The 13,707-nt window shown below is 39.5% G+C and overlaps 1 protein-coding gene across 1 annotated transcript; it reads left to right on the plus strand.

The window, feature by feature from the left end:
- Window positions 1–4,744: 4,744 nt before the first annotated feature.
- On the plus strand, window positions 4,745–7,933 carry b3galt8 (beta-1,3-galactosyltransferase 8). The gene has a single exon (XM_007230091.4). The coding sequence runs from the start codon at window positions 4,893–4,895 to the stop codon at window positions 5,883–5,885; it is 993 nt and encodes a 330-aa protein (XP_007230153.3). The 5' UTR covers window positions 4,745–4,892; the 3' UTR covers window positions 5,886–7,933.
- The last annotated feature ends 5,774 nt before the right edge of the window (window positions 7,934–13,707 follow it).

Here is a 13,707-nt window from a genome sequence, read left to right on the forward strand (position 1 = left end):
ATGGACAAGATGGCGGCGCGTGCACACGCTGCGGCTTCTCTCCCCCCCGAGGAAACAGCGTTTTCGTGTTTTTTGTCTCGTAAGTCGCAGTGTTTTTGTACGTCTTTGTCGTGCGTTCACGTCCTGAAACGCACCTACAGCCGTGAGTTTCTGCTTGGAATCGGCAGAAACTCACTTTTGGAGTTAAACCGCGGACTCCGAGAAGAACTGCGAGTCTGCGGCGTGCTCCGGACACCCGCACCCCCACCGACCCCCACCGCTGCAGCTCGCCCACAATGGAAGCGCCACAGGCGGCAGGCGAGAAGGCAGAAACGGGGTAAGCGCGGGGGTATCCGAGCGAGGCTAGTGGCTAGCCCACACAAGCCAGCTATCCCCACCGTACTTTTGGCCAATGTACGCTCTCTGGACAATAAACTGGATTACATCCGCTTACTTCAGTCAACTCAGAAGACCGTGAGAGACTGTTGTGTTTATGTTTTCACCGAAACCTGGCTCAACAACAGCGTCCCGGACCACGCCGTTCAGCTGGAGCGGCTAACATGCTATCGGGCGGACCGCGCGCTAGCTGACGGAGGTAAGAGCCGTGGCGGCGGGCTCTGTGTTTACATCAGCGATGCTTGGTGTCGGAACGTTGTTGTGGTCTGTAAACACTGCTCACCGGTATCTACCGATGAGCAGTGTCCGTTCTATCTACCGAGAGATTTCTCCGCCGTGCTGATCGCTGCTGTTTACATCCCTCCGACCTCCAACAACAGCGTGAGGAGTGAAGCACTGAATGAACTGTACCAGTACATCAGTGAACAGCAGACAGCGCACCCAGATGCTTTTCTCATTCTGGCTGGAGATTTCAACCATGCAGACCCAAAGAGTGTGTTTTCTGGACTTTTTAAACACATAGACTTTCCAACCAGGGGAAACAACATATTGGTATTTACTACACACAGAGGAGCCTACCGAGCCTCCCCCCTCCCCCACCTGGGAGCCTCTGATCACCTCACCATTATGCTAATGCCAGCTTACAGACCACTGGTTAAAGTCACCAAACCAGTTCTTAAGCAGGTACGAGTATGGCCAGAGGGTTCCTCAGAGGCACTTCAGGACTGTTTCAGCACAACAGACTGGAATATGTTCAGAGAGGCTGCCACCCACAACAACTCCACAGACATTCAGGAGTACACAGAAACTTTCTCTGCCTACATCACCAAGTGCACTGATGATGTAACCGACCTCAAGACCGTCACTGTTCGAGCGAATCAGAAACCATGGCTGACAGGAGAGGTCCACAAGCTCCTGAAGGCTAGAAATGCAGCCTTCAGAACAGGTGACCAGGCAGGCCTGAGGTCAGCCAGGGCCAACCTGTCCCGCGGGATCAGGAAAGCTAAGAGGCTGTACTCAAAGAAGATTTCCCAACACTTCAGTGACAGCAGAGACACACAGAACCTGTGGCAGGGTATCCAGTCTATCACAGGCTATAAACCACATCCACAGACCTGCGACAGTGACACATCTCTGCTGAACGACCTGAATGGGTTCTTCGCAAGGTTTGAGCCACTCAACAACACACCCGCCCAGAAATCCATCCTTCCTCCTGGTGACCAGGTGCTGACGCTGTCCCCAGACAGTGTGAGGAGAGCATTCAGCAGGATCAATGCTCGGAAAGCTCCTGGGCCTGACAACATTCCTGGCCGTGTGCTGAGAGACTGTGCCTGGGAACTCGCAGAGGTTTATACTGACATTTATAACACAGGAGCGAGGTGAGCCACCTGGCCTCCTGGTGCAAACACAACAATCTCTCTCTGAACACAGAGAAGACCAAGGAGATTGTTGTGGACTTCAGGAGAACTCACACACTGCACACCCCTCTGTTCATCAATGGAACTGCTGTGGAGAGGGTGAGCAGCACCAAGTTCCTGGGTGTGCACGTCACAGAGGACCTCTCCTGGAGCACCAACTCAGCGTCACTGGCCAGGAAGGCAAATCAGCGTCTCTACTTTCTCCGCAAGCTGAGAAGAGCTGGAGCCCCCACCCCCATCATGACCACCTTCTACAGAGGGGCCATCGAGAGCATACTGACCAGCTGTTTCACCGTGTGGTACGGGGCCTGCACAGCATCCTGCCGCAGGACCCTCCAGCGCATCGTGAGAGCAGCTGAGAAGATTGTTGGCACCTCTCTCCCCTCCCTTCAGGACTTGTACAGCTCCCGCCTCACGCGGAAAGCCCTCCGTCTGGCAGGAGATCCCTCTCACCCACTACACAGCTTCTTCATCCTGCTGCCATCAGGGAGGAGACTGCGGAGTCTCGGGGTGAGGACCAGCAGACTGCGAGACAGCCCCATCCATCAGGCTGTGAGGATGCTGAACTCTCTTCCTGCTCTACCCCCCATCCCAATCCTGCCCCCAGCACACACTCACTCAGCATCCTGACCCCCCCACTAATAAAGTACTGAAACTCTGCACTACAATGCACAAAGTACTGGTCCCTTCCAAACGGACTTGCACTACACAACACCTGCACTACTGATATACTTGCACTGTCAATACGCACTTTAATTCCACTTAATTAAACTGTGAACTTTAAGGACTTACGCACCCATTCACTTTACCAGCCTTAAGCTATATACCATATACCGTATTTGCACTACTGTTATTTACTATTTTTACTGTCATTCCGTCTCAATCACCATCAATATTGCACTATTGTCTTACGTATGTTTATTGTGTCTTGCTGTATTGAACATATAGTGTCTCCCACTCTTTTATATTATAATTATATATATATTTTTACTTATTTACTTATATTTATATATCTATTCCTCCCCCACACTACTGCACCTTGTTTTTGTCTCATCTATGTCTATTGTGTCCCTGCTGTATTGTACTCATAGTGTCTCCCATTCTCCTTTATTATATCTATTATCTGTACTTGCTGTAAAATTGGGAAGGAGAGTAACGTAATTTCAATTCTCTGTATGTCCTGTACATATGCAGTATTGACAATAAAACTACTTGACTTGACTTGACTTGAAAAAGAGACACATCTTGAAACCATATGCATCAGTTTCCCAGACAGGGATTAAGCCCAGTCTTGGACTACACAGTATTTTAAATTGAGATTTTCAATAGATGTTCTAATTTTCTTAAATAATCTCCTAATTTTGCATTTCTCAAAGATGACTTTTATGTGTGAAACTGTTCAGGTGTATTCATTCTAAATTCTGCATTTCATCGCCGTCCAATGAAATACAAGCAAAAATCTCCAAAACAGCGAAATTCCAGGAGAGATAAAAGCTTCTTAACTTTCAATAAAAATCAATGTAAAAACAGTTTATTTCAGGTCATTTTGGAGAAATTCTATTGGTACATACATCAAGAAATTTTAACACAGTGTAAGAAACAGTTGGTTTCAGGGTTCATACATTTTTTAACCAATACATTTCCAAACTTTTTTCATGACTTTGTTATGATCATATGATTTTTAAAACAGTGCAGACATGGACAATAAAATCAAAAATCAACTAAAACTATAATCGAAATTGATTACAGTAGGCCTAAAATGAATCTGACACACAATCATTAATAATAAAATGTGTGTCAGATCCTGAGAGCTTCATTGTGTAGGGCGGAATTTCTAAATGAACTCAAAATAGATTTTCTCCATTGATAAACGGAAACACATAGATTTGTAGACCAAATTACTTCTATTTTTTATTTTTGGGTATTTTTATATCCAGGCCTGGAAATTGCTATTTTCAAATTCCATGACTTTTCCATCAATTTTTTTTTTACTTTTTGATATAATGTGAATCTGACACTTTTTATATTTTATGAATTTTTTTATGATGAATAGACAGAATGGATAGAACATTTTTCATTCAATTCTGTTGAAAGTTAAGAAATGTTTTCCTTCTACTATAAAGCTTACGTGGTCAACTACAGGCTCCAAAATAATTTACTTAATTCCATATGAAGATATTTATAATAAGTATAATAAGTAATTTTGTTTTTTGACCAAATACATCGTAATAAAACATAAACTGAACCCATAATCATATCTTAACAGTGCAGAGTTTTGGAACTTTTCACTTATGTACAACTAGATGCTATATTTCAATGCAAAATTACATTTTTAAATTTTGCAGTTTTAGTTTTCTGAAAAATAACTTTTTTGTGTGAAACTTTTCAAATGTTTCCATTCTAAATCCTGCATTTCATCGCTTTCCATTGGAATGGAAGTCAATGAAAAACAGTTTATTTCAGGTAATTTTAAAGAACTAAAACAAAAATTGTGACATTCATTTTTTACTTTTGGCATAATGTGAATCAAATTTTATGATAAATGGATTTTTTTCATTTTTAGCATTTGTGAAAAATAAGTAGCATTTTTATATTTTTGAGCACATAAATCATAATAAAACACAATGAGAACTCATAAACTGTATTATACTTATAATAAGTGCTGCAGTGGGATCTCCACTGTGGGATCTTGGAAAAACACTGTCAGCCAGGAAGTGCTATTCCCAGCATGCCCTTCCTCCCTCCATGACGTTCACTGAGAAACTGTCAGAGGGGCACAGCGAGGTGGGAGGCGACTGAATGGTCCAACCAGCTCCAGGTCTTATCTGATAATGGAGCCCAGCACAGGCTCAGCAGAAACCATTATGGTAATACTGGGAGTGGCCCATATGTAACAGGAGGAGGGGAAAAAGGAGGAGGAGGACGAAGGTTGTCTTATTTCAGAGTAACCAGGAAATGTTCTTCTCGCTTCAGACAAAACATCAACCTGAGCCTTCTGTTGATGCCTTGCCATAATTTGAGGTATTATCTATCTCTTATCATCTCTAACCTATTATTTCTGAGCTCGCTCTAGCTTTGAAGTTCTAGGAAGTTCTAACAATGCTCAAATATCTCAGATCTAAGCTGTTTAGATGCGTCGTCTTGAGTTTAGCTGCTTTAGTTTCAGTTTCAGTTAATTTATTATGGAAAGACGGCTCATCTGAGCTTCCGTCTAGACGCTTGGAGCCTTTAGAAGATGAGCAGTACAAGATCATCTCACCAGCCACCTATAAATACCATATAAACCACCCCAGGCTGTGTGAAGGGAGGAGACCTTTCTTAGTGTTCATGATTCCGGTTAGAGGTGAAGACAGACAAGCCAGAGACGCCATCAGGAAGACATGGGGACAAGATAATCCAATTGTTCCAGACGTGGATGTTGCAAGGATGTTCTTCATTGGACAGACAGGAGAATCCAATCCACGGCTTGAGGAACATCTGCGCAAAGAAAGCGAAGTACATCAGGATATCGTCTACGTAGATTTTATCGATACGTACCAGAACCTCACCGTCAAGACGATGATGATCATGAACTGGCTGGCGACTTACTGTCCGTCAGCTCGATACGCAATGAAAGTGGACGCCGACATCTTCGTTAACGTGCCTTATCTTGTCCGCTACCTCCAGAACCAAGGTGAATCTTCTCAGAAGGACTTCATCACAGGCTCGGTCATTAACGACGGGTGCCCTCGCAGGAACCAACGCAGCAAATGGTACCTTTCCAAGGAAGCGTACCCAGAAAGCAGGTTCCCGCCGTACGTTTCCGGAGCCGGGTACGTGTTCTCCATCGATCTCGCCAAGAAGATATCGTGGGCTTCCAGATACGTGCGCCCGATACCCATGGAGGACGTCTACGTGGGCTTGTGCCTCCACTTCCTAGACGTCCAGCCGGTCTTCTCCAGGACGTTCCTCCCTTACAGGAACCTGTTCGAGATCCGGCACCTGGAGTACGACGCTTGCACCTACGCCCAGCGCATCATCGTGACTGGATTTACTCCCAGCCAGCTGCTGAACATCTGGACAGACTTTCAGAAAGACAGGTTGGCATGCTGATGCTAAAGCCTACAGTGTACATCCTACAGCTGCTACTGACCTGCTGGTGCACTTGGTTGGTCTACAATGGAAATAAGGACTTTATTAAAATGCTGCTATGATACTATTCATGGAGTTGAATGGAGAATGTTTCAAGTACCAAATAAATTAATATATATAGGTATATGTTTGAATAAAATGAATATTCTTGTTTTATTCTATAAACTACAGACAATATTTTTTCCAAATTCTAAATGAAAAAACAATGTAAAATTTGAGCATAAATTTGCAGAAAATAAGAAATGATTGAAATAACAAAAAAAAAATCAAAAGAGTTCAGAAATTAATATTTGGTGGAATAACCCTGGTTTTAAATTACAGTTTTAATGTATCTTGGCATCATGTTCTCCTCCACCAGTCTTACACACTGCTTTTGGTTAACTTTATGTCTGCACTCCTGGTGCAAAAATTCAAGCAGTTCATCTTGATTTTGATGGTTTGTGATCATCCATCTTCCTCTTGATCATATTCCAGAGGTTTTCAAATTAGATGTTTTTTTTAATTATTATTTATATATAGTATTAAGTGCATAGATTTCAAATGTATGGCTATAGCATGGCTATAGCATGCTTTTCTTCTACTGTTAAAACAAAGCCATTTAGGAGATACAAGGATTTTGTGTGATGTTTTGTGACAAGGTATTACTATTACAGCATCTGAAACTCTTTTAACTGTTGGTTTTATTTATTCCAATCACTGTGTTATTACACTGCGTTTGAAGCTACATGTAAGTGTTATAACGTGTTTAGAACTACATTTTGCACTTTTCTTTTTCTGATTTACAGGATTCTAGTTTTAAAAAGTGGGAAATAAACCTTTTTACAGTTAATTGCAGGTATTGAACAGATGAGGGAGCTGTTTCTCTTTCAGCTGATGTAACGACTCATACTGAATGATGCAATGAGGTGTTTACAGTATACAGTATATAATGTAGTGAAAACACTGCAGCAAATAGTTTGAATAGAGTGTACTGTATTATTTGTATTTATTACACTCATGCACTATGCTGTTAAAGTAACCTTAATACACAGCATTAAAGACTGCACAGAAGTTATATAAAGTATTATGATAACACCAAATTGTATTTTTATTATATTATTTGTACAATGAAAATAAATTCATAAAAACAAAGAAAACACATAACCATATTTTTCACACTATAAGGGGCACTATCAATAACAATTTTCCAGTCTATTTTCATACATAAGGCACACCAGATTATAAGGCACATTAGTAAGTTAAGTAAACAAAACTGTAATTCTTAAAAAATAAAAAATAAAACATTTTAGACTAGTCAAATGAGAATTTGAATGCTAATCTACACAGATTTCTCTGCTGACAACTGTCTATTTGGGTGAGTGAAGCACTTCTGTGCTTCTGTGATTTTTGTAAGCTTTTTATCAAGATTTAAAGAGTTCTCTAAGGCTCTAAGCACTGAGGCTGGAGCATTAGCATTAGTGGCTAACCGCTGCCGTTCAGCACGTTTAGCATTAGGTGCGAAACGCTTGTAGTTAGCCACTAATGCTAATGCCCCAGCCTTAGTGCTGGAAAAATCTGTAAATCTTACTAAAAAGCTTTAGGTGTTAAACTCAATATTATCTAGCGGTTTGTCCCACGTAGCTTATTTTAACACTACAAACATGCAAACTACAGTTTGATATACTCGCCTCTGAACAGCAAAAGAGCTAGTGCTGTGGTTAGCAAGTAATGCTAATGCTGCTTCAGCAGTGCCAGCCGGGGTTAGCAGCAGTCTACAGGCCGCTAATACTCACCTCTGAACAGCCAAATAACTTGTAATTAGCGCAGTTAGCAGCTAATGCTAATACTGCTGGAGAACTAAACTTAAACTCCTGTATAACTCTGTACTTCCGCATTACAACGTGACTGGTACAATTCGTACATAATGCTCACTTTTTATGAAATGTAAAAGATTTTAAGTGCACCATATAGTAAGACAAATACGATAAATGAGAAAATGTGTGTCAAGGTAATAAATGTATTAAATGGGCTGCTCTTATTTTTTACAGTCTTGTTTTCACAGTGGATGGATTTGACATTTCTCAGTACTGTAAACACAGCAGTTTTATGGATGGATAATATGGATAATGCAGTCATATTACATGTCATTCTGCAGCTGTTTTTGTTGTTAACGCTCAGTAAGCGAGTCTGTAATAAGGTAAATGAGACGTATCACAGTGTTAGTGTGAGTGCAGTGTTAGAAATGGTGAGGTAACAGAAATAGCACGGTGAATCATTAACACTGCAGTCGGTCGCTGTCAGTCTGAGCAGATGGTGAACACAGTCTGTGAGATGCACAGCAGCAGAGAAGTGAGGAGAGAGACTGTGTCTGTTATTCTCTGTGGTTCTACTGCTTTTTCTTCTTCTTCTTCTTCTTCTTATTATTATTATAGAGTAAAGAGTAACTGTTTATTATACTTTGGGTTGATTGACAAATATCTTTCTGTTTATTATACTTTGGGTTGATTGACAAATATCTTTCAGTTAATTATACTTTGGGTTGATTGACAAATATCTTTCAGTTATGATTACTTATCTTAGTATCTGTAATGACATAATCATTGTGTGAAACCTTGTATTCAATATGCATAACCAATACTCACATTGTATCTGATCATTTTTATTACTAACAGTGTATTTTACACGCATTGATATAAAAGATTAACCAATAATCACAATATATCCTTTACACATATAGTAAAACATTGTTTGATCAGGCATGTGACTAACACAGACTCTATTATATGATACATTTACTAACACATTAACATATAACATATGAGATGTAGCTCAGGCTTGAAGTATTTTGTTGACTGCATGACCCTAACTAACGGTCATCAATTCGACTGGTACGGGGCTAATTTGCTACAAAAAGGCTATTAGATCAAAGCAGCCTTTTGGTGAGTGAGTGCCTCCCTAAAAAACCTCTGCTTCAAAGCGGGGGGTGACGCACACACACAGATAGTGCCAGGATGGAAGAACACAGTCAAGGTCAAACACTAGTGGTCCTGTCAGACACGTGAAACTTCAGTATTAACACGTGCATGCTAACATGAGATGATTTTAACAACGCCTCATCAACAGGCTTACGTCATTTTGGGTATAAAACATGGAGTCAGATCAGGGGGGGGTCAGAACTTATGCTGGGTGGCTGTTAGACGGTCTCTCATGTGTTAGTTCTCCTGAATATTCAGTTTGTAATAAATACTTGGTTTGCTTTCAACTTCACTCCACTGTCTGACTCTCTCTATCAAACGAACACGCAGGGGAGTTGTACCCCGAACAAGAGGTGGGGGTAGCCCACCTTTCATTTTCTTTTCTACAACAATTTGGTGACCCGACCTCTGAACGAGTCTGACGAAGGACAGCATCCGGCACTGATCCACTCACGGCCGAACTTAACAAACCAGGTAAGCAGAGCCTGTTTAATCAAATTCTGCATATTGGCTATTTCAAATTTGAGTGGAGCGGCGCTCTGGCTGCTGTCCGGAGGGGAGCAGTAAGCATACCAATGTGTTTTACTCGTCTTTTGTACATATGTGAGTAGAGACAAAAGGGTCTCCTCGGGAGTTGAGACAAGGGTCTCCTCTGGTTTTATATATAGGTGAGTTGAGACAAGGGTCTCCTCAGGAGTTGAGACAAGGGTCTCCTCTGGTTTTATATATAGGTGAGTTGAGACAAGGGTCTCCTCAGGAGTTGAGACAAGGGTCTCCTCTGGTTTTAAGGATTGGACGCTGGCGTGTCCCCCCGGCTTCTGACGAGATGTTCGGATAACGGCCAGGTGTAAGCCTACCTCGAGATTGATCCGCTCGTGAATTGGTTCAGAAAATAACAAAAACAAATAAAAAACAAATAAAATAAAATATCATAAAAAGTACATAAATGAGGTTCAGAAAATAACAAAAACAAATAAAAAACAAATAAAATATAATATAATACAAAGTAAATAAATTAATAAATAAAAATATATAATAATAATAATAATATAAGCAGATACTGTTGCTGCTCTAGACATTTGGTATTATTAGTAGGCGCTGTAACTATTATGAACTTCTACTAGTTGTATAAATAATAGTTCTGGTATGATACGGTGGTTGTAAGGATTTGTTCTTACTGCAGATGTAAATGATGACAATTCTAGCATTGGATAACAGGTGTGCATTACCAGGCAGGGGGCTGTATTCCCATAGATTAATGATTTGTTATTAATACAGATAGAAATAATTGACAAAAGATCGGGTTCATATATTGGGCGTTTCATGTTGACAGTTGCGGGCTTTAAGAAGCGTGACTGGGATCATATGGAAAACCTTCATTAGCGTGTGAGTGTTAGTTTAAAATAAATGAGTAGCTTAAAAGTGTGAACGGGGGCCCTTAGGTATAGTCGAAGGCGGACCGGGAACGGTATCTCGCGGGTGGGCGGTGACCCACTGCTTGTGTGCATGGCTTATTCGTGTCTTATCTGGGGTACAAGAAAACAAATAAAAAGGGGTATACATGGCAGTATAAATTATAAGTTTGAGGGAAGTGAGTCTGTGGCCAATAAGTGTGAGAGGGTATGCATGTGTATGCTTCTTCCAGGGACTGAGTGTGTCTGACTTTGTGATTGTGTATGTGCGACTGACAGAGAGAAAAAGAAAAGGGTCTACGAGTGTCTGTTACAGGGATTAAAAGTGTGCCTGCGAGTGTGAAAGTGTGCGTGTCCAGTTTTCCTGTGAGAGAAACAGAAAATATGTATCTTGTGAGAATAAATGTGAAAATGTGAATACCCAATCATGAGTAAAGTATACTTTCATGTAAGCAAGGTTGGGGAAGTGTTAATATGAATAATTAAGTTGTTGAATAATGTCAGAGAGGTGTGTGACTGGATAGATAATTAGAGAATTTAGAGCATTTAATACAGGGATTATGGGGTTGGTTAGCAAAACTAATAAAACAAAAAAAAAAAGAAAAAAAGGGGGAGTCAGAATTGAGGAAAATAATTAGCTTAATTTTGGGTATTGGACTATATCTTGGGGGCGCTAACCTAACAGGGACATATGTCTAACTCTACATTATATAAGCAAATCTAATAATGGAAATAATAAAGGTGTGTGGCTGTGTCGGAATCGTTTCCTATTGCAGAAATACTAAGCAATTTGGATTGGCCATTTTTACAATGCTTTGTCGAAACTGAGCAGTACATTTTTCTCCATATATTTCACTATTCATTACATTATATTATGATAATATTGTACAGAAGATGTATGCGAGAAATTCCAAATATACTATGCCATGCAGTACTGGTGTAAGATGTCCTCAGAGCAGGACAAATAAACATGGTTTCTTGTTTGATTGTTAAATAATCAGTTCAATAAATAGGAAACTGCTACATAGTAAATAGTGAATGAGTTAATGAGTGAGCCATTCCAAACACAGTCAATTATCTTACTATTCGTTTCTTATTCAGACTGATCTCAGTTCGGTCCTAGCTGAATGAGACTTATATAAGACAGATGTAATATCTAATTTCTCTATGATCCCATGTATATCCGTCTATGCTAATGTTTTGATTATCTTAAGAGCGATAGTAGATTTCAGAAAACAGTGAGGACAGACTTTATTTTTATTATTATTATTATTTTTTTTTTTTTTAAGGAAACGCAGTGTTGCATCTATTTCAAGCTACAGGGAATTGGGTATCTTTCTGATAAGGGGATATAATCAAATGTAAAAAAAAAAATAAAAAAAAATTGAGCTTTCTATTTTGCTTTCAATAGGCTTTACTTTCTGCAATGAAGAACTTGCTTTGCTTCCTTTCTGTATAGTATTAAATTAGACTGGAAAGAGATCTGGAAAACAGCATAAATTTAGTTTTCATGCTTATACACTGCCACCTATAAAACAAATCCATAATTTTCTGGCTGTAGCATGAACAAAATCAGCTAAGCAATATAAAATTGTTTCATCTGCATAATGGTAAAGTTTGCAATCTGAGAAGCAGAGCCAGCACTATAATTTATGTATATATTAAATAAAACTGGACCAAAACTTAACCTTGTGGTACACCTTTAAGGTACAGATGCAAAATCTGAATAATTATTCATTGACATGCACTCTTTTGGGTCTCTTCCGGAGCAATGTCATCAAAGCAAATAATTTAAGCTAAATTAAGTGGGAGAGAAAAGGTGATAATGATGGTAATAAATAAAATATGTATACAATAATAACAAATGATAAACCATGGGTACTTGGTGCCTTGCACAGGCTTTTACGGTCGACATCAGAGTGTGAGTTTCTGACAATATGACATACCTGGGGTTGCGTTCCCTAGCTGTACCATGCAGGAACACTACAGCACTGAATGTTGATTAAACAGTGCTGCTACGCTGTGTGTGGTTCAGTGGGCTAGGCTGGTTAGCCAAAGACGGGTAAGATCCCAACGTAATACAACGGGACAACCTAAGGCAGGCACAGTCTCGATCTGACCACCACATGCATTTTAACAGAAAACGGAGAAAACATCGTGGAGGGGACGCGCAACCCAGGGGGAGAGTGAGTGGATGAATGAAGTGATGGGGTGTGGGTCAGTGGAGGCCTGGACGGGGTAGACCAGCCCAATGGACAGTAAAAGGGTGAAGCAATTTTGCGTTAAGTTCTCTGAAACAGAAATTCTGTTTCAGAAAAAGGGGGATATGTAAATAGATGATCATTATTACCACCATTATTTGCCCAATAATTATTTTATACTTTTTATCTTTTTTAAACCTATTACCTTTTTATCCCTCACCACTATTACTAAAATTTTTTGACCAATCATTATTTTATAGATATAGAGCATTTTTTAAACTTTTAACTTGTCTATCTTTTTAAAGTTTGGTTTTAAAACAACCTCTATGCAGATGAGCAATTACTTTCAACAATATTGTAAAAGTTTTAGCTTTTAAGACAAACTCAATCCTAACTTTAAAATATGAAATGTAGACACAAAATTAAACTTTCACTATTCAACATGTAAGCCATTTTTTGAACAAGAAAAACAATGTGTGAGGCTTGATAAATTGTTTAGGGAAATAGATGTATTGTTGATAATTGTGAAAAGCAACCTGCTGTGCATTGCATATGCATAAATACATATTGAACATATTGATCAGTAAATGAAAAGCATTGTTTGGATTTTATTTGCTAAAATAACGTGGACAAAGCAAAGCATAACATCTGTGTTTATTAATATTGATAATATTATTGTTTGTAATGGAACGATTGATACAGAGAAAAATAATCACGTTCCACTTCTCCCAATTTTTAAAGCACTAAATAAAATCAACTAAATATAGAAATCAAGGCTTTATAAAAATCTTGGGAACTGAATAAAGTCAGAAACATAATTTCTTAATAAAATAGCACGCCGCAGAAAATTAAAAGTGGCAGGTAAAATAATATAGCCACAAGCGGTGATTCTAAAGTCCAAGCAAAAGTAACCCAAGAAAGCCCAATACATCAATATGGAACCATTCCTGAGACAGAAGCCACATTATGTGTAGTTTGTGCTGAGTTTAAAACTTTGGGCCCTGATATTCTATCAATCAGTGTGGAGATGAATGGGAGAATAGAGCAGCTGATCATTAAAACTTTGCATGGAGCTATATATAAAAAAAAAACATGATTTAGATGTATTTCCAAGTGTTTCTTATCTATTATCTATATAGTGTTACCAATACAATATGAGAAGCTTTCAGTGGTAGGTTTAACAGCAGGTGCATTTAAAGCAACAGCTTTGGGCTGT

This window comes from Astyanax mexicanus, chromosome 22 (genome assembly GCF_023375975.1).
Source record: "Astyanax mexicanus isolate ESR-SI-001 chromosome 22, AstMex3_surface, whole genome shotgun sequence".
Classification (NCBI taxonomy): Eukaryota; Metazoa; Chordata; class Actinopteri; order Characiformes; family Acestrorhamphidae; genus Astyanax; species Astyanax mexicanus.